Raw genomic sequence first — 26,491 nt, 5'->3', positions numbered from 1 at the left:
CCTCCGGCTCTGTGAGCCTGGAGCCGCAGGGGGAAGGGATTGACCCCCTGCCCCCACCACGCCCCCTGGGGGCCAAAGTGACACCCCCACAGGGGAGGGCGCCCAGGGGGTGGGGAAGCTGGCCCTGGGGGGTTGGGGGGGGCAGGACTCCTGGGTTCCCACCCCAACTCGGGGAGCGGGATCTAGAGCAGGGGCTGATGTGTCTGGCGCCCCCCAAGTTACACCTCACTTAAAAACCCCTTGATCCAAACTCAGAACTAAACTAGAGACGTGCCCGGGCTGCTGGTACTGGGCAATTCCTCCGAATCAGGAGAAATCAGTGGGTTGGAATATTACACTGGCCTTGTGTGTCCGTGTGCAGCACACACAGCTGTGTACACAACTCCCGACTGTGCTGGTGCTTCTCCTGCCACCCAGGCACATCCCTTCCCCCCGGAGGAGCTCAGGCCCCCTGGCCTGAGACCCACCCCTGGCCGAGACCCACTCTCCCCCTCCCTTCTCCGGCCCAGTCGGCAGGGCAGTGGGTCTCAGCCTGGGTGGGGTACAGAGTCACTTTTCTCCTTGCAGGGTCCGATGGAGCAGGGCTGATGGCTGGGACACTCTGTGTCCAGCGCTGATTTGGGGAGAAGGCACTTCTAAGGGAGGTGAAAGTTTGGGTCCGCAAGACAAGCCAGCTCCCTGCCAGGGGAAGGCTGAGACCGGCTGCCATACAGCACGTGTTAGCCTGTGGAACTGGCTGCCACAGGGAGTCGTCGAGGTCACAGACTCAACTCAAAGAGGGATGAGGTGTGTGTCGGAGTGACAGAGGGCCCAGAGTCATCACAGTTCACAGGGAGGGGCCGATGCCCCTCTCCAGGGCAGGGTCCGGAAGCCGACCCCCGGCTGGGAGGGTCAGGATGGGCCCCGGGTGGGGGATCGTCCCCCATGTGCTGCTGTGGGGTTCCTGCTCCCCCATCCACACGTGGTGCTGGGCATTGCCGGCGCTGGGAGAAGGGGCTGTATGGGCCATGGACGAGCCCACTGAGCCCTGCGTGCCGATGCTCAGAGCCCATGGGGACAGGGCTGCGGGTGCCCTGCCAAGGCAGGGGTCTGGCACCCGGCCCACAGCCCAGCTCCCTGCTGGGAGAGCGGCGGAGTCAGGAGGTCAGGTGTCAGAGGGGGAGCCGTGTTGGTCTGGATCTGTAAAAGCGACACAGAGTCCTGGGGCACCTTACAGACTAACAGACGTTTTGGAGCATGAGCTTTCGGGGGTGAATCCCCACTTCGTCAGACACACGTCATTCACCCCCGAAAGCTCGTGCTCCAATACGTCTGTTAGTCTACGAGGTGCCCCAGGACTCTCTGCCGCTTTTTACGGAGTCAGGAGGGGACCTGGGTTCTAGGTCACCCCAGGACCACCAGAGGGGAGACCAGACCGGCTCCTGGCGGGTGAGAAAATCCTTGGCGAGCGCTAGGCCACCCTTGCGAGCCCCACCCCCCTGGCACCTCCTGCCCAGTGAACGCACAGCGGAGATGACAGGGGCCTGGGGCTGCTCTCAGTTATGCCTGCCCAGCTTTGCACCCCCCAGCAGGGGCCTGGGCCCTGCCCCACGACACCGAGTGCTCAGTGCCAGGGCGGGAGCTGGGTGCCCGATGCCAGGTGGGCACTTCCAGCACAGGCAGAACGAGCTCATTCTCTGGGGGCAAGAATGGCGCTTTGTCCCGGGCCCAAGGCCCCTCCTGCGGGGCGGCCGGTGGCGGCACCGTGTTGGGCGCACAATGCAGCCTCACACCAGAGCCCAACAAAGGAGCGGCTGCGGCTGGCGGCAGCCTGGGGGCCCAGCACCCCTGGCCCTGGGCAGGCAGCTCCCTGTGAGCAAGGGGCACCCGCACCGTGAGCTCGCCCTGGGCCAGGCTGGCACCTGGCACCAGGGCCCCTGGAGCCGAGCCCCCGGTGCCCTCACTCACCACGGCTGGACCTGCCCGTGTCCCCTGATTCTCCTCTAAGGGCGCCAGGGAGCCCCTCCCTCCCCTCCTCTCCTGGGAGCAGAGCCCCCAGCTCCGGTGAACCCCGTCCTGCTCACTGGCTGCAAACAGGATCCCCCTCCAGAGACACAGCGCCACCGCGCCCACCTCCTGCTCCCCACCTGCTCTGCGCGGCCCCCAGCCCAGCCACCCCGCGGAGCCCAGGTACGGGGAGGGGCCCCTGGCCCTGCCCCAGCTCCCAGGTGGGCCTGGCAGTGACCCCGGGCCAGGCCCCCCATGCCTGGCTGGGCAGGGAGACGGCACCCCAGGGCTTTAGGGGACCTGTCTGCATCTCCTTGCCCCAGGGGCACGGGGCAGGGGCTCCAGGCAAGCTCTCGGCCCTGCACTGGGAGCTGGGGGACGCCGGCCGTTCCCCCCGCACCACGGGTGAGCCTCCTGATGGCTAACAGCTGCTGCGAGCGCTCTGCCAATGCAGCCGTCGCTGCGGCTCGGCCTCAGGCGCGTGGGGCACCGGACCGTGTCATTCCATTAGCGCCCGGAGCAGCCGGGCGGCTGCAGCCACTTATCCTGCACGGCTCGGCCAAGCCCAGCATCTGCTGAGAGCCGCCCAGCCCCCCCAGCGCCGGCCCCCCAGCAGAGCCCCAGCCTGGCCAGGGGGACGGGTGGGATGTCCTACCCACAGAGAGCCAGCGGGGATCCCGGCCCCCCAGCGGAGCCCCAGCCTGGCCGGGGGGACGGGTGGGATGTCCTACCCACAGAGAGCCAGCGGGGATCCCGGCCCCCCAGCGGAGCTCCAGCCTGGCCGGGGGGACGGGTGGGATGTCCTACCCACAGAGAGCCAGCGGGGATCCCGGCCCCCCAGCGGAGCCCCAGCCTGGCCGGGGGACGGGTGGGATGTCCTACCCACAGAGAGCCAGCGGGGATCCCGGCCCCCCAGCGGAGCCCCATCCTGGCCGGGGGGACGGGTGGGATGTCCTACCCACAGAGAGCCAGCGGGGATCCCGGCCCCCCAGCGGAGCCCCAGCCTGGCCGGGGGGACGGGTGGGATGTCCTACCCACAGAGAGCCAGCGGGGATCCCGGCCCCCCAGCAGAGCCCCAGCCTGGCCGGGGGGACGGGTGGGATGTCCTACCCACAGAGAGCCAGCGGGGATCCCGGCCCCCCAGTGGAGCTCCAGCCTGGCCGGGGGGACGGGTGGGATGTCCTACCCACACAGAGCCAGCGGGGATCCCGGCCCCCCAGCGGAGCTCCAGCCTGGCCGGGGGGACGGGTGGGATGTCCTACCCACAGAGAGCCAGCGGGGACCCCGGCCCCCCAGCGGAGCCCCAGCCTGGCCGGGGGACGGGTGGGATGTCCTACCCACACAGAGCCAGCGGGGATCCCGGCCCCCCAGCGGAGCCCCAGCCTGGCCGGGGGGACGGGTGGGATGTCCTACCCACACAGAGCCAGCGGGGATCCCGGCCCCCCAGCGGAGCTCCAGCCTGGCCGGGGGGACGGGTGGGATGTCCTACCCACACAGAGCCAGCGGGGATCCCGGCCCCCCAGCTCACAGGGCATGGGGGGGACAGGCGCTTAGGGCCTCTCTTCTCCCAGCCTGCCCCATTCCCAGCGGGTCCCAGTGCCCCATCCAGGGCCCCCAGTCCCTGCCCTATGCAGCCATGGGGCATGCAGAGCCTTGGCCCTCCCCGCTGCGCACAGGGGCCCAAGGCAGCCCTCCAGCCCCACACACCACTAGGCCACCAGCCCATGCCTCGCTGTGCTGCTCCCAGAGCCTTCAGTGCTGACCCACGGCGGGTGCCATGGGGGCTCTGTGGGAGCCTGGCCTGGGGGGGCAGGTAGTGACCCCAACCCCCCAGGAGCTCCGCGCCTGCTGGCAAGATCAAGCCACGAGGCTGGGGGCCCGGTCGGCTGCATGTGACGGAGCCGCACAGCTGTGTGCCCCATTACCGGGTTTACATGCCTGGGTGCCCGGCTGGCGTGGGCACGAGGTGCACAATTGCGCAGGCATCTCAGCTCGGAGCTGTGGGCTCCTGATGGAGCACAGCCCCGGCTCATCTCTCTGCTGGGGGAACAGCTGCCCACGTCTCTCCTGCAGCCCACGCAGTCCCCCTCCATCCCGCAGGGCCTGTCCTCTGCCCTGCCCGGGCCCCTCTCGCCCCCGCAGGCAGGGAGCTGGGGGCTGGCACGTGCGGGGAGCGGGTCTCCCTGGGTCTGCGAGATGGGGCGTGCCGGCCCTGACCCCTGGGCTGGGAGAGGAGGAGCGGGGCGACTGGGGGGGCTGTGCAACCCACGTGCGCAGGCTAATTGCCTGATTTGCAGAGCAGTGGAAGCAGCGCTAACGAGGCTGGCGGTCGTTCAGCCTAATCAGCAGCCGCGTTCCTGGGCCAGGGACTGGGCGCCCCCCCCCCCCGATGAGCTGCGGCCTGTGGGGTTTGGTTCAGACCCAGGCAATGACCCTGGGGGCAGCTGTGCCATGCGGGCAAAGCAGCCTGTGGGGCCAGACCCAGCCTGCCGGGCCCCTGCCATGAGGCCCTATCTGCCCCCCCGCCCTGGCAGACAAGGCCCCCAAGCTCTGCTCCCCGGGGGAGGGGCCCAGAGCCCAAGTCCTGGGGGGCATGATGGTGCCACAGTCATGCCCAGGCAATGAGATGCCGTGGGACACAGGGCTGTGCATACGGCCCTCATCACACAGTCACAACACAGGCCCCACTGGGGACCCAGCAACAGCATCACCCGGTGAGCCCAGAGTCCCTGCGCCCCGTGCGCCCTGGCACCCGCCCGGCTCGAAGCTGGCTCTGCTCTGGGCCCCGCTCACAGCCAGGCCCCTTTGACTGAGGGCAGTGGGTGCACTCACATGTGCATGTGCACACGTGCAGGGACACTCATGAGCACGTGCACACACACTCGCATGTACACACATGCACACACGTGTATACACATGCACACACTCGCACACACACTCACATGTACACACGTGTATGCACACACATGCATACATATGTACACCGTCGCATGTACACACATGCACACCCACCCACGTGCACACACATGTGCAGGCACACTCACATGCTCACACGCACACACATGCACTGGTGCAGGTACTCACAGGAGCCAGCTCATCTCAGCCCTTTGCCTGCCCTGCCCGTCAGCCCAGTCACACCGATGCTGGTGGGGTGGGGCAGGGCCATGCGCCCTCCCGCAGGCCCCGGAGGGAAGGGACTTGCCCGACATCATACATGGGCTGGGCCAGAACCCAGGCGTCCTGGCTCCTTCCCCTGCCTTCGCCGAACACCCCTCCCCCTCAGGCTGGCCCAGCGAGCAGCCCGGGAGGGCGGCCAGGCGGGAATCACGGCCCAGTGCGCTCACCGGCCCATCACGGTGCCCGGCTCAAAGGGCAGAAGGGGCCATCGTGATCTGGTCTGACCCGCACATGGCCCAGCCCCTCACCCCCCTCCTGGAACAGACCCCGACCTCTGGCCATGGGGTAAAGACGTCACGGTACAGAGAATCTGCCATTTACCCTCGTTCGAACCAGCGAGTGCCCTGTGTCCCGTGCTGCAGGGGAAGGCAACGCCCCCCCCCGCCCCGCATGGTCTCTGCCAATCTGAGCCAGGGAAAATCCCTGCCCCACCCCAAACCGGGCGATCAGTTAGACCCTGAGCGTGACAGGACCCCCCAGCCAGGCACCCGGGAGAGAATTCTCTGCAGCGACTCGAGCCCTCCCCACCTAGTGCCTCATCCCTGCCCGCTGGGGATGGCCCCACAGATGTGGGGTGAGGCAGGGCTGGAGCACACACAGCCCCGGTCTGGCCTCAGGCGCAGCAGGAAACAGCAATCAGCCTTCCTGGCTCGGATCCTGCCATGGCACCTGCTCCCCACACACCTGCCCTAGGCAGCCCCGCCTGGCCGTGCCCCCTCCCCGCCCCCCCCGGGGCTGGAGTCTGGGCAGACAGGGCAATCCGCTAAGGGCTCCAGGCGGCCGTCCCGACTCCCAGCAGCAGGGACTGGCTCAACGTCTGCGGTCATGAGTTTTCCTGGGCCAGAGTCAGCCCTGACCCCACCCCAGTGCGGGTCACTAGGCCAGACTGCCCTGGGTCACAGCCACGTCTCACGCTGGAGTCGCCCCAGGGGCCGCAGGGGGAGGATCGGGATTCCCTCCGGATCCACACCCAGGCACTGGGAGTCCAGCCCTGGCTCTCCCGGCCACCCCAGGACATTACTGGCACCATGCTAAGGACCAGGGAGAGTGCAAACCCCGCACTGCGAGTGACGTACTGCGTGTGCCAGCCCGGGCTCACAACCGGGGTCGTGGGGCAGGGCAGATCCTGGTGCCAGGGCATGGGGCAGATCCCCGGGTGATGGTGCCGAGTGGATCTGGGTGTGATGGCACAGGATGGATCCCAGTGCGACCGGCGGGAGGGGGGATGGAGGGGTCAGCGTGCCGGGAGTCCGTCCTATCTTCCCAGACTCTTCCCAACACAGGGTGCACCACTCCCCTTCCCCAGTGTGCGTGCACGCGCAGGCACGCACCCACACATACTTGCACACATAGACACACATGCACACACGCACAGACACACACATGCACACACAAACACACACACACAAGGCGCAGTTCAGCCCCTTGCTCTAGCCATGTGGATTTCTCTAATACCCTGACTGCCGGAAGATCCCCGAACACTCTCAAACCGAACTGCCAGGCTTTCTATGGTGCTTTCCAGCAGCCAGCCTTGAAATGCAGCCAGCTCTGGGGTGGGACAAGGCAGCTGCAGTTCACCAGCACCGAGCACCGTGACCTGGGGCAGGAGAGGAAATGGAAACCCCCCTACTCCGGGTACCTGCAGCACCAGCGTGAAGTGCCTGGAGCTGGGATTTGCCCCGGGTGGGTGGACGATGTGGCACTGGAGGAAAGGGACACAGGCTGGGAGGGACTGGGCAGTAGGGCGGCTAGGGGCAGAAAGCTCCTTGCAAGCCAGAGAGGTGCCCCCTAGTGCTGTCCTGGTCATTGGGACCAGCACTGCCTGGGGGGCCAGCGCCCCCCACTGAGCCCCTGCCCCGCTCCCTGCAGCACAGCGCCCCCTAGTGCTAGCACTGCCTGGGGGCCAGCGCCCCCCACTGAGCCCCTGCCCCGCTCCCTGCAGCACAGCGCCCCCTAGTGCTAGCACTGCCTGGGGGCCAGCGCCCCCCACTGAGCCCCTGCCCCGCTCCCTGCAGCACAGCGCCCCCTAGTGCCAGCACTGCCTGGGGGCCAGCGCCCCCCACTGAGCCCCTGCCCCGCTCCCTGCAGCACAGCGCCCCCTAGTGCCAGCACTGCCTGGGGGCCAGCGCCCCCCACTGAGCCCCTGCCCCGCTCCCTGCAGCACAGCGCCCCCTAGTGCCAGCACTGCCTGGGGGCCAGCGCCCCCCACTGAGCCCCTGCCCAGCTCCCTGCAGCACAGCGCCCCCTAGTGCCAGCACTGCCTGGGGGCCAGCGCCCCCCACTGAGCCCCTGCCCCGCTCCCTGCAGCACAGCGCCCCCTAGTGCCAGCCCCTCCCCAGGGGCACCCCCCAGCTTGGCTGGGGGGAGGGGAGCTGCACCAAGGGGGCCCTCCTTTGCCAGCCTGCCACCTCCTGGGTGCCAACCCTGCCCTGGGACAGGGAGACCCAGGTCAGCGCAGGCTCCGGGGGAGGGGGGGGCCGGCCTGACAGCCCAGCCACAGGGGAAGGGGGGGGGGCTGTTTGCCCCTCCTCCCGTGGCAGCTCCTGGAGCCCACTGGGGGGGCACTGCCTGCCCTGTGCCCATCTGCTCCTCTAGCTTCACAGGGACATGGGCAGCTCCCGCCAGCCTGCGCCTCCTATGGCAGCTCGGGCCCCGGGCCACCCCTGTGCCACGTGAACCTGGCCAGGGAGCCGGCTGGGCTCCACCCCAGCAGCAGGTGCATCAGTCTGTGTCACAGGCAGCCTGAGACGAGCAGATGAACACAGCAAGTGTGTGTGTGTGTAATTGTGTCTGCGTGTAACTGTGCATCTGTGTGTAATTGTGTGTGTAACTATGTGGGTGTAAGTGTGTGTGTGTAACTGTGTGTGTGGGGGGGGAGCCAGGAGCATTTGGCACTGTGGGCTTCTGGGCTCATGACAAGGAGATGGCTGCAGAGACACAACACATCCTCCTAGCCCAGCCCTGGGCTCCCCCCAGCTCCGCCCATGCCCCTCACTCCCGACCCGCAGCCCCTGCTAGCCCAGCCCTGGGCTCCCCCCAGCTCTGCCGGTGCCCCTCACTCCCGACCTGCAGCCCCTGCTAGCCCAGCCCTGGGATCCCCACATGAGGGCCTGTCTACATGGAGATATCGGAACCGGTGCAAACCCTGGGAGCAGCTGACTCCACCGAGCCATCCACACCCCTTGCCACGGCTCTGCCAGCCCTGGAGATGCAAAGACCCTGCAGCCAGGTCGTGCCATGTCCCAACCACCCGGGCAGTTTGGGGGAAGCTCAGCTTGCCCATCAGGGCCCTGGGCTTCCATCCTCCCCACGTTCCCAGCGAGAAGCTCCCCAGGCACCCCAGCCCCTGCTGCGCCCCTTGGATTGGCCTTAACTTCCTAAGCAGATACACGGCTGTTAAAGGGCTGCTGCGTTCCAGCCCAGAGCTGGCTGCATCTCGGTGATGGGAGAGTGCGGGAGCCCACAGCACTGGGGCCAGGAGGGAGCGAGGTGTGATGGGGGATGGGTGTGATGGGGTGGGTGTGACGGAGAGCTGGGTGTGACGGGGAGGGGGCTGGGTGTGATGGGGTGAGTGTGACAGGGGAGGGGGCTGGGTGTGACGGAGAGGAGGCTGGTGTGATGGGGAGGGGGCTGGTGTGACAGGGGAGGGGGCTGGATGTGATGGGGTGGGTGTGACAGGGGAGGGGCTGGGTGTGACAGGGGAGGGGGCTGGATATGAGGGGGAGGGGGCTCGGTGTGGTGGGGCAGGGGCTGGGTGTGATGGGGTGGCTGCGACAGGGGATGGGGCTGGGTGTGACGGGAGGGGCTGGTGTGACAGGGGAGGGGCTGGTGTGGCGGGAGGGCTGGTGTGGTGGGGCAGGGGCTGGGTGTGGTGGGGTGGCTGCGACAGGGGAGGGGCTGGGTGTGACAGGGGAGGGGCTGGATATGATGGGGAGGGGCTCGGTGTGGTGGGCTGGTGTGGCGGGAGGGGCTGGTGTGACAGGGCAGGGGCTGGTGTGGCGGGAGGGGCTGGGTGTGACAGGGGAGGGGCTGGTGTGGCGGGGAGGGCTGGGTGTGACAGGGGAGGGGCTGGTGTGACGGGAGGGGCTGGTGTGACAGGGCAGGGGGCTGGTGTGGCGGGAGGGGCTGGGTGTGACGGGAGGGGGCTGGGTGTGACAGGGGAGGGGGCGGGTGTGGCAGGGCGGGGGCTGGGTGTGACGGGGCGGGGGCGGGGGTGGGGGGGAGGGGGCGGGGTGTGGCGGGGGGGGGGCGGGGTGTGACAGGGGGGGGGGCGGGGGGGACGGGGAGGGGCTGGGTGTGACAGGGCAGGGGGCTGGTGTGACAGGGCAGGGGGCTGGTGTGACGGGGAGGGGGCTGGTGTGGCGGGGAGGGGGCCATTCACTGGTTGCCCACACGGCCGTGCCGGGATCTAGTCGGTGCCCTGGTCCGGGGGAGGCGGCTCGACTCGGCGGTGCTGGGGAGAGAAGCCGGGGGAGGCGGCTCCCCCCGGCCGGCCCAGGGGCCCGCGTGGCCCGGAGCCAGGCCCCAGCTGGACACAGGGGGGTTGGCTCTCGGCTTGGGGAGCGCTGGTGCCCCAGGAAGCCAGCCGGGGGGCCCTGCCATTCTGCACCCCTGTGCCCTGAGACGCCCCCCAGAGCCGGGGCAGGACTGAGCGGCTCATCCGCACACGCCACCCCCCGGCCCGGCCCTTGCTGCCAGCCGGGCAGGGGCGATGCCGTTCCTCAGCCTGGCACGGGCACAAAGGGGCAGCTCCCTCACCTGGGGCCCGTCCCCCCACCCGGCTCCCCACTGACCTGCTCAGCGGGGCAGGGAGGGGCCTGGCCGCCGGCGCCCGCCATCCTGGGGGAGCCGCTCGGAGCCGCTATTCTGCAGCTTCATTCACACCCCTGGGCTCAGCCGGCCAAAGGGCGAGCGGCCCGGCCCCTCCCCCGCGCGCTGCTCGCTCGCTCGCTCGCTCGGGGACTTGGCATTACTTTCGGCTCAGCTCCTCCGGCACAGCGCGGCCCCCCCCGGCTCGGCTCTCTCGCTAGCAGAATAGCTCGCCCCCCAGCAAGGGGGCTGGCAGTGCCCAGGGCTCCCCCGCCCCCCAGGCCCCGCTGGCACAAGCCCCTGGCTCCGGGCCATGGCACACCCAGCAGCCGTCCCCTCAGGACAAGGCTCCAGCACCTAAGCCAAGTGCAGTCAGCGAGCCAGCACCCATGGGGGCTGCACCCCAGGGACTGTGAGATGGGGGGGAGCATCACAAGCTCCAAGTGCCAGGCGGGTGCAGGCTACACAGCTCGATGTGACTCTCCCCCACCCGACCCCACGCAGCACGCGGGAGACAGACAGCTCCCTGGCCTCCCCGATCCTGCTCTCCGGTGCCCCCACAGATCCAGATCGGGCCCCACCACTCCTATCACCAGTGTCTCCAGCCTGTCACCTGGTCAAGAGCACTCCCGAAGAGGGAGGCCACCGACCCCTTGCAGCTCCCCCCACCGTGCCTCAGTTTCCCCATTTCCCCTACCCCCTGGGGAGAAGGCTGTACTGGTCCCTGCTGGTGACAGACTTAGGGGAGGGTGTGACGGAGAAGGGAGAATTAACCTGGGAATGTTGTGGGGGAGTTTTACTAGTTTACTGTCTGCGTTGATCCCAGATGGGGATGGGAAATAAGGGGGAACTTCACTGAGGGATGACACTTGGCGGCTGCCCCGCGTAACCTGAGCCCGGGAGGTGACACCTTCTGCCCCGGAAACTGGACAAAGGCTGGAGGGGCCGGGGGGGGGGGGGGTGGGAGGGTGCTGGAGGGAGTTCAAGTTTGGAGCTGGCTGGAGGGGGGGGGAGGCCCAGAGCCTGGGTCTGGGCTCTCCACCCCCTAAGATGGACCCGGCTGAGGGGTCCTGTTCACTGTACCTACAAGCTCTGTTTTGAACTGTTCCTCTCGTCTAATAAACCGTCTGTGTCAGTGGCTGCCTGAGAGTCCCGGTGAATCGCAGGAAGTGGGGGGTGCAGGGCCCTGACCCCCCCCCCCCCCACACACACTCTGTGACACAGGGACAGACAGACTTAAGGACAGGGACAGAGAGGGCTCCTTGGGGTCGGGAGTGAGGGGCCCAGCAGAGCTGGGGGGCAGGTCTAGGGCAGCAGGGGGCTGTGGGTCGGGACTGAGGGGCCCAGCAGAGCTGGGGGGCAGGTCTAGGGCAGCAGGGGGCTGTGGGTCGGGACTGAGGGGCCCAGCAGAGCTGGGGGGCAGGTCTAGGGCAGCAGGGGGCTGTGGGTCGGGACTGAGGCCCAGCAGAGCTGGGGGCAGGTCTAGGGCAGCAGGGGGCTGTGGGTCGGGAGTGAGGGGCCCAGCAGAGCTGGGGGGCAGGTCTAGGGCAGCAGGGGGCTGTGGGTCGGGAGTGAGTGGCCCAGCAGAGCTTGGGGGCAGCTCAAGGGCAGCAGGGGCTGTGGGTCGGGAGTGAGGCCCAGCAGAGCTGGGGGCAGGTCTAGGGCAGCAGGGGCTGTGGGTCAGGAGTGAGGGCCCAGCAGAGCTGGGGGCCGGTCTAGGGCAGCTGGGGGCTGTGGGTCGGGACTGAGGGGCCCAGCAGAGCTGGGGGGCAGGTCTAGGGCAGCAGGGGGCTGTGGGTCGGGAGTGAGGGGCCCAGCAGAGCTGGGGGGCAGGTCTAGGGCAGCAGGGGGCTGTGGGTCGGGAGTGAGGGGCCCAGCAGAGCTGGGGGGCAGGTCTAGGGCAGCAGGGGGCTGAGGGTCCGGCCTGAGGGGCCCAGCAGAGCTGGGGGCAGGTCTAGGGCAGCAGGGGCTGTGGGTCGGGACTGAGGCCCCGCAGCGCTGGGGGGCAGGTCTAGGGCAGCAGGGGGCTGTGGGTCGGGAGTGAGGGGCCCAGCAGAGCTGGGGGGCAGGTCTAGGGCAGCAGGGGGCTGTGGGTCGGGAGTGAGGGATCCCAGCTGGGGGCAGGGGGAGCTTGACTCGCCATCTCTCTCCCAGCCCCCCAGGATCGTGGCCTGGCCCCGAGGGACTCAGCCCAGGGTCGCCCCCTGCTGGCAGCTCTGGCCTCAGCGTTCCGGGGCCCTTTGCTAAATAGCCGTGAGCGGCGCAGGGCCCCGGCGGCCCGTTGGGCTCCCCCAGGACGGCACCGGGGCAGCTCGGCTTCAGGAGGGGCTGGCGGGTCGGGGGCTGCGGCTCATGGGGATTCAGCTTGCAAGGGCCAGCTGCCCCCTGAGACCCCCCAGAGACCTGCCCACCCAGCTGGGCTCTGCTCCAGGGCACTGGTCTGACAGCGGGGGAGTGGCAGGCTGGGTGCCCGCTCCCCTGAGACCAGAGCTGTCAGCAGGGGGTGCCCCCCCTTCCCGGCTGTGCAGCCAGCGTAGTTTGGCCTTAATGAAGCCTCATTAGCGGGACCCAGCTGCTCACAGCCCCTCCCCCCTGCATTGGCAGAGCTCCCTCCCGCCCCGCCCAGCCCCTGCCTGGGCCCACAGCATCTACCTGGGGCTGTGCAGTGCAGGGTGCTGCTGGCCACCCCACCTGTGCCCACCAGAGCAGCCGGCATCAGGGGACCCTGTCTCCAAGCTGGCATCCAGCTCCCTCTTCCCCCAAGAAAGATGGACCTTACCAGTGCCCCCCACCCTGCCACAGGAATCCGGGGACCCCAGGAGAGAGGGGCAGGCTGGGACCTTGCTGGAGACCTGCCCCCCAGTTCTCAGGGCCTGGCCCTGCCGGCCCCTCCCTGCCGGGAACAGTCCCACAGCTCACCCCTCCCCTGGCTGAGCTGGCCACCCACTGCCTAGCTTTGCCCCCCCGGAGCCGCTGGCCACAGGCAGGGGCTCGCTCAGTGCTGTGAGGAGCCCAAAGCCAGGAAAGAGCCTCGCTCTCACTATGGGGTCACTGCTCCTGGCACCCCACCCCCCTGCTCCCTGGCACACAGCACCGGCCTGGGGAACTCCCTGCCACAGGCAGGCGAGGGCGACGGTGGGGAATGGAGAATTAGCTTAGACCCAAGACATCAGAGCTCGGCGCCAGGGCTGCGGGCACTGGGCTATTTCACCTGCCACTGCCGAGCCTGAGCCTCCTCCCTCACCCCCCCCCCGCCCCGCCCCTCTCGCATGGGGGCTTCTGGCCCAGCCTGTCCCCGGGGCACTGCCAACGCCCTGACGCCGCTCAGGTCGCCCTGGCCTGGCTCCATGGGGCAGCCCCTGGCTCGGGGCCCCGTGTCCGTGTCCCGGCCCAGCCAGCTCCACACCGTGTGCAGATTCCTGCTGCTATTTAAATCCCCTGCCCTCGCCTGCCCCGGCCTTGGCCCACCTGTTCCAGGGCGTCTGCCTGGCAGTGCTGCTGGGAGCTGGAGCTGGGGGCAGGGGCAGGGGCAGGAGCACACCCCGGGGTGACAGCTGGTGTTGGGCCTGTGGGCGTGGTGCAGACCGGGGAAGGGGGTGGGGGGCAGGCGGTGAGCAGCTAGAGCGAGTCCGTGACACCCCCCAACGTGCGCATGCGCACCGGGCACGTCTGCAAACCTGGTGACTTGGGGACTGAGCCCCCCAGCCTGTGGGGCATGGGGTGCAACGCCCCCCGAGGCTGAAGGGACTCTGGGCTCCTGGGCACACAGGGGCTGCCAGGTGGGCTCAGCCCTGAGGCTCCTCCAGCCTCGTGTCCCAGTAGTGCTGGTGCCCAGCGTTGAGGAGGAGGCATGGTGGGAGGAGCATGGGGTGGCAGGAGGAGGCATGGTGGGAGGAGGCATGGCGGGAGCATGAGGTGGCTGAAGGAGGCGTGGCAGGAGCATGGGGTGGCGGGAGGAGGCGTAGTGGGAGGAGGCGTTGCAGGAGCATGGGGTGGCGGGAGGAGACGTGGCACAAGCATGAGGAGGCAGGAGGAGGTGTGACAGAAGGAGGCGTGGCAGGAGCATGGGGTGGTGGGAGGAGACGTGGCACAAGCATGAGGTGGCGGGAGGAGGCGTGACAGGAGCATGGGGTGGCGGGAGGAGGCGTAGTGGGAGGAGGCATGGCAGGGGCATGGGGTGGCAGGAGGAGGCGTGGCAGGGGCATGGGGTGGCAGGAGGACGCGTGACAGAAGGAGGCGTGGCAGGAGCATGGGGTGGCGGGAGGAGACGTGGCACAAGCATGAGGTGGCAGGGGGAGGTGTGACAGAAGGAGGCGTGGCAGGGGCATGGGGTGGCGGGAGGAGACGTGGCACAAGCATGAGGTGGCAGGAGGAGGTGTGACAGAAGGAGGCATGGCAAGAGCATGGGGTGGCGGGAGGAGGTGTGACAGAAGGAGGCGTGGCAGGAGCATGGGGTGGCGGGAGGAGGCGTAGTGGGAGGAGGCATGGCGGGAGCATGAGGTGTGACAGGAGGAGGCGTGGCAGGAGCATGGGGTGGCGAGAGGAGACGTGGCACAAGCATGAGGTGGCGGGATGAGGCGTGACAGAAGGAGGCGTGGCAGGAGCATGGGGTGGTGGGAGGAGGCGTAGTGGGAGGAGGCATGGCAGGGGCATGGGGTGGCAGGAGGAGGCGTGGCACAGAGGGATGCCAGGCATGGCACTCAGCACAACTGCCTCTGAGCCCCCAGGGGGCGAGTGGCTCCCCACCCCATTAATGAAGACATGGCTCATTAGCCCAGAAGGCTGGTTCCAAGCCTGCCCCTCTGCTAGAGGGAGCGGGCTAGAGAGAGACTGGGACAGGGGCGACTTCGCCTCCAGCCCCCTGCAAGAGCGGGCAGCCTGCTCCCAGTGCCCACAGGCAGCCAGCATCCAGGGGGCACAGGGCTGTGGCCTGGCTCGGCCCAGCTCGCTGGTCGCATTCCTTTAACGTCTCCTCCCCCTGCGGGTGGGCGCCGGGGCAGAGACTGGGGGGCGCTGTCCCCCCCAAACTGGATACGTTGCAGAGGTGATGCTTGGGGGCACCCAGATTTCTCCCGTCTATTTGGCACGTTCTGGGGGGTGAGCGGCGACGCCAGGCGCTCTCTGTGTCCAGGCCAGTTTCCCCACATGCAGCTCCTGAGGCTCCCAGCACGGCTCCAGCTGAGGCCGTTTCAGTTTTACTAGCCTATAAAATAAGGGACTTGCCCCAGAACCCCGGGGTGTGGCTGGCGGCCACGTGCGGCTCGGCCCCGGTAGCCTCGGGCTGCAGTGCCGCGTTGGCTGCGACGGAACGAGCCAGGCAGGTAACACGGGAGGGGAACCTGCAGAGGCAGATGGCGAGGGGCAGGCGTTGGCAGGGACTGGCTTGGCACGGGCAGCCCAGGAGCCGGGGTCACTGCTCGGGTCGGGCTGGTTTCTACGCTAGCGTTGAGCTGTAAGTGGCCACTGCTAAACATGGCGAATAATTAAGTTACAAGAAGAAATGAGGGCGATTAAATAAGGAATAAGGTGGTGATGTCACGTGCCCGGTAGTGTAAGTGCCACTGGCCGTTGGTAAATCAGAGCTAGGCCGAGACCTGTTACCAAACTGCCAGGGCGGGAGAGAGCTGAGCGGGGGTGGCTGGGGGCTCGTGCTGCCAGGGCAGTGGGAGGAGACAAAGGGGGCTGGAGGGGTGCGGTGGGGGCGGGATGAGCAGGGCAGAGAGGGTGGGGGCTGCAGGAAGGGCAGCCTGAGGGCCCTGATCTTGGCACACGGGGCAGCGAGGGGCTGGCGCTGGGGTGCCGGGTGAGGAAGATCTGGGCAGGCCTGGCCCAGGATGGGCCGGCCACTGGTGCCCAACGCACACTGAGGACACACCGGGGTCACCGGCCTCGTCCAGCCCCGCCCGGGGGCAGTGCAGCTGACGGGTCCCAGGGCTGGGGGGCAGGGGCGCGCGGGAAGGCCTGTGGGGAACGGAGGCTCCAGCACTGCCCAGAGAGGAGCTGCCCGGTGCCCAGGGCAGACCGAGGATGCACCCGGGCACTGCTCCCCCCCACCCCCCGGGGGCTCAGAGCGTCTCTCGAGGCTCTCGCCCCTCACCCTAGTGCCTGCGGGCAGCCTGCTGGGTTTGCAGGGCCCGGCTCTGCGGCTGCCCCTTGCAGAGGCAGGTACCACCCCGCACCGTCGGGTGAGGGCTTCCCTAGCGAGCTGCAGCCCCGCCCGCCCCAGGGGTCCGTGTGGAACAGGAGCCCCGCGCCGGCTGTTTCGTCTCTTCTCCTGACATCATCAGGCCCCACTTGCGACATCACACTTGTCTCCATGGCAACGCCTGGCGAGGTCACTGCCCATCAGCCCAGCCATCTGGCTCCCAGGCGGGCTCCGCTCAGCGGTTTGGGGAGCTGGGGCTCCCCTCCAGCCCTTCACCCAGCTCCTCCCATCACCAGCTGCCCCCTCCGGGGGGCGGCTCTGCCAGCGCCCTGGCCTGCCCACGCGGGGGGCTGCCTGCCCACCCAGTGCCTGCCTAGTGGAGGGGTCGCGCCGGGGTCCCTCTCTTCCCGTGACACATCCCTGCCCCGGCCGCCTGGCGCCGACGTGCCCCCCCGCTTAGCTCGGAGCACCCCAGCTGTTCCCGGGCAGGCAGGAGGCAGCCAAGCTCCCTTTCGGGAGAATGCGTCCAAGGTGCCCAGCGAGGCGTGAATGACAGACCGTGGAGGGGGGCTGGGCTTTCTGGAGACCATCTGGGGTCCGGGGAGTGGGCGGAGGGGGCCACACGATCACACGTCAGCAGCACACATGTATGGGCACGGCCAGCTCTGGGCTGTCACTCGCAGGGACACGTGGGTGCCAGCTCTCCAGGCAGCACGGGCCTCCGGGTCAGCCCCGGCCCACCCCGCACTCGCCAGCTCTGGCAAAGCCAGGGAGAAGCCAGCAGCGCATGGCCGGAGGGCGAGGAATGGCCAGGGGACGGGGAGGTGGGTGACCCAAAGTGCTAACTGTAAAGCCGTCACCACCTGCATCCAAGCTGCGGCGCTGGCACGGGGCACCCCTCTGCAACGCCCACACCCCGTGCTCACTCCCTCCCGTGCTCCCGTCAGACGCCCCGAGGACACACGCCAACAGCCATGGCGCAGTGATCCCTGCTCAGCCCGGGCACATCCCCCGCTTGCCCCCGCGCTGGGTGTGGCTGGGTCACACAGCGCCAGTGCTTGTTCTGACCCCAAACCACAGACCGGGGGGGGGGGGGGGGCGACAGTCCCCACTACCTAGACCCTAGAAATCAGTGGGGTGGCCTCAGCTGGACGCCACCTGCAGCACCGGCCACCCCACCCCATCAGAGGCTAGAGCGGGTCAGAGATGAGCGACGGGAACAAGCAGGAACACGACTGGGACGGCGCCCTCAGAGAGGAGACGGCATCAAAGTCTGTAAAATACCGACTGGGCCAGAGACAGGGTCTGGGCCCAGCTGTTCCCCTGACTCCCAGCTACGGCGCCTCCTTTCCAGGGGGCACTGATTGTCACCCACAGGTTGGGCCCCTCCAGCCCCAGAAGGTGCGATCCTGCTCAGATAATCCAGGCTCTTTGTGTAAACAGGGAACTAATCCACGTGTGAAGGCCAGGCTGTCTCAGCGTAAGGCAATGGCGTGGAAGACACACGCGTGTGTGAGTGTGTGCGCAGAGCACAGCCCAGGAAATACACCACAGCCTTCACCGGCTTTTGCTTTCAGAACTCATGTTCTCACTCGCTGCTTTTTTTTTGCCTCCCACCCCTAAGATGGATGCTGATATTTACCCACAAACCTAAAGAGTTACTTTTTTGTGCCGATTTTCACCCAGTTTTTATCATAAACCCTGATCCATCCCTGGGAAGCTTTAAACAAAACACAAATGGGAAACGAAGGGCTTTGCTCCCAGGACAAGACCCAGAGGCCATTTAATTCAATGGAAAGAGGGGAACTCAGAGGCAATCACAATCAGCCGGTGGAACTCACTGCCACAGGAAGTTGAGGCCAAGACCTCTGTGAGGTTCCAAGAGCGACTGGATGTTTTCACGGGTAACAAGACTCTCCAGAGACATTGATAAAGATGCAGGCGGGGAGAGTGAAAACACTGTCAGAAACCAGAACGAGAACTCCCCTGGGACGGGTCAGCCCCCCTCTGCTCTGGCAGCTGGACTGGCGGAGAGGCGGGGGCTGAGTGCGCCTGGTGATTGCTGTGTGCGCGGGCCAAGGCTGGGGCCGCATGCACAGACTGCTGCTCGCCTGCCCCGACCGCGGGCGCCTCCCCCCGAAGGTCTCTCCCGGTCAGGCTCCTGTCATGCCACCCCTGAGTGCACCAGTGAGCCCCAGGGTGGGTGCAGAGTGGGGGCCTGGGGAGGGCACCGCTGCTGTGCAGAGGCGGTGCCAGGCACAGCCAGCCCTGGGCCGACTTTTCCATTCAACTGGCGTGGACTCCATTTTCCCAGGGCACTCAGGCAGAAAATCCCCCGGTGGCCCCCCCATGCAGCCCCTTGTTATTCTGGGCAACACACTCCGGCCAAGTGTGGTTTGCGCTGCGCTGCAGCCGGGCAGGGGGTGGGTTGTTTGGGATGCGCCTGCCCCTTAGTCCTTAACTCCCCCTGGGCTTTGCCAGGGGCGCCCACACCCAGGTGGCACCGGTGCCCGAGCCAGGACTCAGAGTCGGATGGAGCACAAACGCCTCCCCCTGCCCCTTCCAGCCAGCGACCCCTCCTTCCCCTGCCCCCCCCCTTCCCGGCAGCTGCCCAGGAGTCCGGCGCCGCTGGCAGGGCCGGACAACAAACAAAGCCCACGGTTACAAGGACAAAACAGAACGTCCTTACCCATCAGCCCCCCGCCCTGGCCCCATCGGCTGGGGCGACCCCCCAACGCAGGTGGGGGCTGCTCCCCGGGAACCCATTGCAGCCCCTCTGGGGGAGCGGGGACCAGACCCAGGAGAGCTTCGGACAGGAGCGGGGAGCTGTGCCAATGCCCCGACGTGCTCAGGACCTTCCCTGGAGACCCCTTAGCACCCCCTAGCGCCCCCAGGCCAGAGCTCCCTGCAGCACTGGGGTGGGCGCTGCCCCGATGAGACAGCAGCCCTCTCCCCCGCCCCACCAGCTGGTCTATCCGGGCCAGGAGTGCGGCCCAAGGAGCTGCCTCCCGCAGTGGGGTACCAGCCCCCAGGCCTGCGCTGCCTGGCCTCTCGCTGGGCACAGGGGCAGCAGGCTGCTCTCCTCAGGCCCCTCTACGGCCCCCACCCCCAAGAGCCAACGGGATTCACGGCTGGGCACGGGCCCGGCCTCCTCCCGCCCTGGCATCAGCACAGACACGCTGGGGCGTGGCTCCCTGGCCCCACCCCTCCAGTGCCGCAGGGGGCAGAGGATCGGGCCCATCCTCCTTGCCTCCCTCTCTGGGCTGGGGGCAAGCTTGCCCCCTGTGACGTTACTGATATAATGGGACCATATAGAACAGGGTTTGCAACCAAGGTCCTGTAGTGGCACCAAATCTTAGGTAAAGGGGTCATCTAAGGTGTCTAAGACCAGGTGCTGGGTTGCTGGTTAGGATCGTGCTGTCTGGGTGCATGTGTCATTTTGTAGTTGAAGTTATGAGTATTGGCTCTGTACTGTCTGTATTTCAGATTGGTGCTGTGCTGCTGGGAAACATCCCAGACAAGTTGGTGTTACTGCTTGATGGCCCATTAAGGACCATCAGCTACACAACTGACCCACTGAGAGGAGGCAGATACGCCTTGTGACTCAGCAAAGTGCAGGGACTGGCCCATGTGACTCCAGACTCCATTTTGCTGTAATTTTCCACAGTAAGAACAAAGAGGTTCTTATACCTGGAAAAGCCTATAAAAGGCTGATGCCTCATCTCCATCTGGTCTTCAATCCTGCTTCTTACCTCTGGAGGGACTTTGCTACAAACGGAAGCTTTACAGAAAGGACTGAATGACCCATCCCAGCTGGGGATGTTCCAGAAACTTAATTTGAACCTGCAGTTTATTCTATCCCGGCTACAAGCCTGAACCATAAACTTTGCCATTGCTGTATGTAATTGATTCCATTTAACCAATTCTAACTCTCATCTCTACCTTTTTCCCTTTATGAATAAACCTTTAGATTTTAGATTCTAAAGGATTGGCAACAGCGTGATTTGTGGGTAAGATCTGATGTGTATATTGACCTGGGTCTGGGGCTTGATTCTTTGGGATCGAGAGAACCATTTTCTTTTATTGGGGTGTTGGTTTTCATAACCATTCGTCCCCAGGACGAGTGGCGCTGGTGGTGATACTGGGAGACTGGAGTGTCTAAGGGAATTGCTTGTGTGACTTGTGGTTAGCCAGTGGGGTGAAACCAAAGTCCTTTTTGTCTGGCTGGTTTGGTTTGCCTTAGAGGTGGAAAAACCCCAGCCTAGGGCTGTGACTGCCCTGTTTGAGCAAGTGGTCCTGAATTGGCACCTCAGTTGGGTCCCGCCAGAACCGCATCATCACACCCCCAGAGAGCTGAACACCCCCCCACACACACACGCAGGGCTGGGGGGAGGAGTCTGGCTATGAAAGCTCCTGGGGCTGGACTGGGATTTGCGCACTTCACCCCTGCTCTGCCGGAGCCCCTCAACCCCGACCCACAGCCCCTGGCTCTCCTTGGTGCCACGTGGGGCAGAGATGCAGCGCTGGGGGAGCTCGGCACCATGCAGCGCAGGCACCACGTGGGGCAGAGATGTGGCACTGGGGAGCTGGGCACCGGGCAGGGCAGAGATGTGGTGCTGGGGCAGCCAGGGTCAGTGCAGCGCTAGGGGGGACCAGGCACCACGTAGGGCAGAGATGTGGTGCTGGGGGAGCTGGGCACCGGGCAGGGCAGAGACGTGGCGCTGGGGGAGACGGGCAGGGCAGAGACATGGCACTGAGGGGGGAGCCGGGCACGGTGTGGTCTGGGGGGGGCAGGCACTGTGTGGGGCAGAGATGTGGCACTGAGGAGCTGGGCACCGGGCAGGGCAGAGATGCGGTGCTGGGGCAGCCAGGGTCAGTGCAGCACGGGGTGGGGGGGAAACACAGGCACCACGTGGGGCAGGGACACGGCCCTGGGGCAGCCAGTGCAATGAGGTGCGCAGTTAATGCCCCACGGAGGCATGGGGCAGCCCCCCCACCCAGGGCTCTGGAGGCCATGAGCTGGGAGGCGGGGGCCAGTGTGACCGGCCCCGGGCAGGCAGCTCCCCACACCACAGCAGCTCCTGGAAAATCCTCCCACCCCCAGAGCTGCAGCCCAGCATGGCCAGACACCCCAGGCTGGCACGGACCCCTGCCAGGGTCAGAGGCTGCCACGGTGAGCGCTGGGCCCTGCCTGCAGTCCCAGCCCTGGGCGGGGGGTGGGGAGGCACCTGCTGGCAGGATTAGGGGGCAGGGCCGGGGCACGGCTGCAGCCGGGTTTACGATGCTATTTCTATGGCCTTGGAGGCTATCCAAGGGGATTAGCTCCCTTCCTTATGGCCCCGAGAGCTCAGCAGCCACGGCCTCCGGCCTGGGGCAGGGCACCCCAGGGAGCCCCCACTCCCCGGGCACTGCTGGGAGCTGAGCTGGGAGCAGTCACCGGCGGGGGGCCCTGACCTACCCCATCCCAAACAGGGGTGTGGGCTGCCACCCCCCACCCCCACGGGCTTGCCCCCCATGGGGATCCAGGTCACAAGCCCAAAACAGGGACGGATGGGGGCTGGGCGGGGAGCCCAGGGCTGGGACAGAGGGGGGTGGGGAAGAATTGAGGGGCATCAGCAGAGCTGGGGGGAGCCAGCCAGGTGACTTCCAGTCCCCGTCCCCTCCCACATGCTGCCTTCCTGAACTGAGCTGGGCCTGGGCATTTTCCAGGAAGCTGTTAAAGATTCACCCAGAGCGGATCTGGGACCTCACGCCTGCCTGGCTCCCTGCCACGGCACAGGTGTCAGTGCCACCCCCCCCCCACGTGTCAGTGCAAGGGCTCCCCCTGCACAGGTGTCCGGGCCAGCCCCCCCACGCACACTCAGGTGTCCGTGCTGGGCTCCCCCAAGCTCAGGGAAGTGCAAAGCAGTGGCCAGGGTGCTGGGAGGGAGCCGTGCCAGGGCAAAAAGGAGCAGGGAAGCAAGTGAGCACACAGGGGGCAGCACAGGGCAGCGCGTGAGTGCACGGGGGCAGCGTGTGAGTGCACGGGGGCAGCGCGTGAGTGCACGGGGGCAGCGCGTGAGTGCACGGGCACATGAGCATGACCAGCTGTGAGCACGAGGGTAGCCTGTGTCCCACTGCCCGGGGCTCCTGTGCTGGGAGGTTGGGGGAGAGGGCGGCGCCTGGAGAGGCCAGCAAGCATCAGAGCCTGGTGAACTGTGGGCACGGGCCTGGGGGTGGGCACAGGCGGGCAGGGCCTGTGCATCGGAGGCTCCTATACTGCATTAAAGGCCCTGCCCCGTGGCGCTGCCCACCCGAGGCCGAGTGCCAGTTGACAGGGGCACTGGACACCTGTGCTTCCAGCACATCCCCCACCCCAAACTCGGCCCCTCAGCGAGCCAGGAGCTGAACCCAGGCCCACGGCAGCTGCCCCTGCCAAAGGAGCCACTGGCGTGCGTGCGAGAGCGGGTGCGCAGCCTCTGGGCCCCTCCACCTCAAAGCAACAGCAACGGCCATGGGGTCGCTGGCTCCTGAGCCGGCCCAGGGAGATCTCGGCTTGAGGGTGGGGTGTTCAGCGGGGCGTGAGCTGGTCATCCAGGGGCAGGGCTCTGGGGCCCTGCTCCCCGGCCGGATCTGCTCCTCCCAAAGCCACCGGGGAAACGGCCTGGCCCCGCAATCGCCAGGCACGTCCCGGCCCGGCCCAACTGCCGCAGACCCAGCAGGAGCAGCTGCGGCGTACTCCACCCCCAGAAGGTCTCCTGGTCTCCGAGCACGAGAGGTTGGCTTTGTCCCTGCCTACGGACGGCTTCGCACTAGCCACGCTAACACCAAATACTCCAGTAGCCACCTGAACAGCCCAGCTCTCGCTGGGCCCCAGAGACGCCCTATGCGGGGAGTCCCGCCAGCTAATCACACCCTGCCTGGCGTGAGGCTGGAATCCCCCCTCTCCATTTCACTGCATGCCCCATCCCTGAGGGACGCAGAGAAGTGGCCCCACGTGCTGGAGCGACCTGCCCCGGGGCGAGCGCCCTTCCCCCACAGCTCGCACAAACACCTGTGAACAGGGGTGTGCAGAGCGCACGCGCGTGTGCACAGCCGAGGGGCAGGATCGTGTGTGCATAGCTGCACTACACACACTCGCTGGCACACACCACTCCCTCTCCACCAGCTCTCATGCTTCCCAGGGAAGTCCTGGCTCTGGTCCCTTTGGCTGGGGCGCAGGGCTATTTTAGGAGGCCCGCGGGAGTGGGAGGGACCAGCCGCCGATTCATCCCGGGATCTTTATTCCCATCTGCTGGGGAAATAAAACTACAGCCAAGCCCAGGTGCAGGGAGGGGCCGGGCTGCCTGTATCTGCCGGGACCTCCCGTACCTGCCGGGACCTGCAACTTGCCCAGAACCCAGCGCTGCTGCTTGGGGTACCGGTGACATTATCCCCAGTTGCCAGGGAAACAAGAGGGCTGGGCAGGTGAGGGCGGGCGAGGCAGATGTCAGGCTCTGGGCCGAGCCCAGGCTCAGTCACTGACAGGGGGAGGGGGGCTGGATGCCCTGGGCGCTGCTCCCTGAGCTGCAGGAGACTCTCCCCCACTGGGAGCAGTACGGGGCCCTGAGACGCTGCAGAGCATCCAGCAGGGGCCGTGGCACACGTGGGTCAGGCCGCCAGCTGGGCGCAGCCTGCACACTCTGCTTGGCCCAGAGCCGTGGGGCCCACAGCGCCCCAACAGCCCCCTGCTCAGGGGCCCGCTGGCAGCAAGTGACGGGGGAGGGGGCAGGGCCAGCGGCTCCCAGAGGAGGCTGAGATGGGGGAGGCTCTGGGGCAGAGGGAGTGCCAGAGAGATGGGGAGCAGGACACGGGCACAGGGCTACAGGCTGCACTGGCATGGGGGGCAGGGCGGGGCAGGACCTGGGGATCAGACCTGCACTCACCCATCACTCAGAGCAGCCTCTGCCCCCGCGGGCACCTGCAGCTGGGCCCATTACAAATGCCATAGCCGGCCTCTGCCCCCGGAAGCCTCCCCGGCCCTCGGAGACCGGCTCCCGGGCGGGGGGCGGGCCCAGGCTTGGCTGAGATCTGCAGCTGCTCCAGCATTTCCTGCAGCAGGGGCCGCTCCGCAGGCAGGCACTGATCTCCTGCCACGTCCCCAGCCCGCGCGGGGAGGCAGAGCCGGGTTCTCCTCCCACCCTGCAATAGGGGGATCCCGCCCCGGCCTGCCTGGGGGGACCCCCGAGCCCTGGCAGGCTGCACTGCATCCCCACACACAGCGCCCTGGACTAGAGACATCCTCTCCCCTGCCCCAGCCCCCCGCCTGGGGCTCTCCGCAGCCTTTTCACACCCTGCCCCGACAGCACACAAGAGGGGCACAGGAAGGTGCCTGCGGGCCGCAGACACCCCCAAGGCTGACTAGGGTCAGGGCCAGCGCCCCGTTGTGACCAGGGAGGGGACCACAGGCGAGCACAATGGGGGAGGGGACTCCGCTCTGGTCCGGAGGAGCCCAGGGAAGAGGTGATAAGGGAGGAGCAGAGCTCCTGGGAGGGGCGATACCACGGGCACCACACCCACAAGCCCCCCAGAGGTCATAGGAGCGGGGCCTAGTGGTCAGAGCACAGGTCTGCGAGCTGATTGGTCCCTGAGTCCAGGGGCACCGTGGAAGCTGATGGGAACGGCAGCAACTCCTGCTCCCAATGCACAGGGGCCGGGCAGGGGTGATTGTGGGACCAGCCCACCGGTGAGTGTGCACAGCCCTCGTGACGCACGAGGCCAGGAACCCTCGCTCCTGAACCCGGCTCCTCAGTTCAGCTGCGGCGGCTCCAGAGGAGCCCGGGACAATCCCTGGGGTGCTGGCCACATGAGCAGTGGTCACCCGTGCACCACGAGAGCAGGACTCCGTCGGGGTGGGGCTCTCGCCACGAAGGGCTAACAGGGGGCACACACCCCTGCAGTGCGAGCTGGGAGATGGAGTCTCCCTGGGCCACCCCACGGGCTCACAGCGACTGCTGCCAGGGGCCTTGCCACACACAGGCCCAAGGGGACCAGCTGCTGCCGGGGACGTGTGAAGTTTGGAGGGGGCCCAGCCGGGACCATCCAGCTCGTGGTGACAAAGCAGGCTGGGTATGTGCTACTGCTTCCCAGGGGAAACCGAGGCACAGAGAGGGGTGGAGCCTTCGCAGTGAGTCAGGAGGGAACCCAGGAGTCCCGGCTCCCGGTCCAGTGTCCTCACCCCTGAGTAAGAGGCATTGTTCCGGAGGTGGCTGTGCTCAGCCCTGGCACCTCTAGGGCGCCCCCGCCCTCCCCTGCCAGCCGAGCCCATGACGCAGCCTCCCCACTCCAGAGACAGCCATGGGCTCATGCACAAGACTTCCCGCTCCACCCACCGCGCCAGAACTGGAGAGGGAGCCTGAGAGGGTGGCACAGCCCAGGAGGGAGGGGGTCTCAGCCCCCCCCATCAGCACACTTGATGCCTTCCAAGGGGAGCCAGCAGCGCCAAGATCTAAACTGCACTCTGCAAGCTGGAGCAGGCTCAGCTCCTGCCCGGATCCCGTGCCTGGCACCCCAGCAGGGCGCCGTGGGGCATGGGGCGGCGCTGCTGATCTCCCCACAGCGGCCCAGACAGCGAATGGAACAGCAGGGGCCTCCGGAAATGCCATGGGCAAGCCCCAAGACAGAGCAACTGCAACGCCAGCCATTCCCCCGGCCCCTCCAGACAGATGGGGGAAACTGAGGCACGGGGGGGTGGAATGCGGCAAATCAGGATAGGACCAGGAGGAGGACCCAGAAGTCCTGATCACCAGGCTCCTGTTCCAGCCTCTCCCTCGTGACAGCCTGGCCCACAACAGTCAGCACTCACGCTCCAGGGAGTCAGGTGGCATTGTCCCCTCCCCCCAACCCCCCCACAGTAATACACAGCTGGCTGGGGGAGGGGGGCTCTGCCTTCTCGGCTGCTCCCAGAGACTTCGCCTGCCAGCCACTGACCCGGAGAGCGGAGGGCACCATCCAATCCCCAGCAAAGCCCTCCCGGGCACCCAGGCAGTGGGACCCCCAGCACTCACCAGTAACCCCCCGCTGCATTTATCCGCCATGGCTGGGGGCTCGGGCGTGTTCTGTGCAGCCCGCCACGGGGGCTCCCGCCTGCCCACTCTCCGTCTCGCTGGCTGCACCCCGGCTGGCACGGACACGTCGGCACCAAGTGATTCAGTCCACAGGCAGCGCAGGAGAGAGCTGGGCAGAAACGAGACGGGAGTGACTCGTGGGCACAGGGGAGAGGAGCCGGTCGGGAAGCGCCCCCGCCCTCATGGGGGAGCACCCCCATCCTGCACCCCCGCCCCTACTCTCCCGGGGGGGGGTCAGCCCCACCCCTACCCTCCTGGGGGGGCACACTCTTCCTGCACCCTCGCCCCC

General features: G+C 67.2%; 1 protein-coding gene across 2 annotated transcripts in view; it reads right to left on the bottom strand.

Annotated features, from left to right (window-relative positions):
• Positions 1-26,491, bottom strand: part of SLC6A9 (solute carrier family 6 member 9) — a 45,052-nt gene that overhangs the window by 13,054 nt on the left and 5,507 nt on the right. For both annotated transcript variants that reach the window (XM_039485970.1, XM_039485971.1), the window contains exon 2: positions 26,143-26,311. In XM_039485970.1, coding sequence (XP_039341904.1) covers positions 26,143-26,172 — 30 coding nt within the window. In that variant the 5' untranslated portion in view covers positions 26,173-26,311. The remainder of the gene's footprint in view (positions 1-26,142; positions 26,312-26,491) is intronic.

This window comes from Mauremys reevesii, linkage group 8, assembly GCF_016161935.1.
Source record: "Mauremys reevesii isolate NIE-2019 linkage group 8, ASM1616193v1, whole genome shotgun sequence".
Taxonomy (NCBI): Eukaryota; Metazoa; Chordata; order Testudines; family Geoemydidae; genus Mauremys; species Mauremys reevesii.
This window is presented reverse-complemented; position numbering and strand designations above follow the sequence as displayed.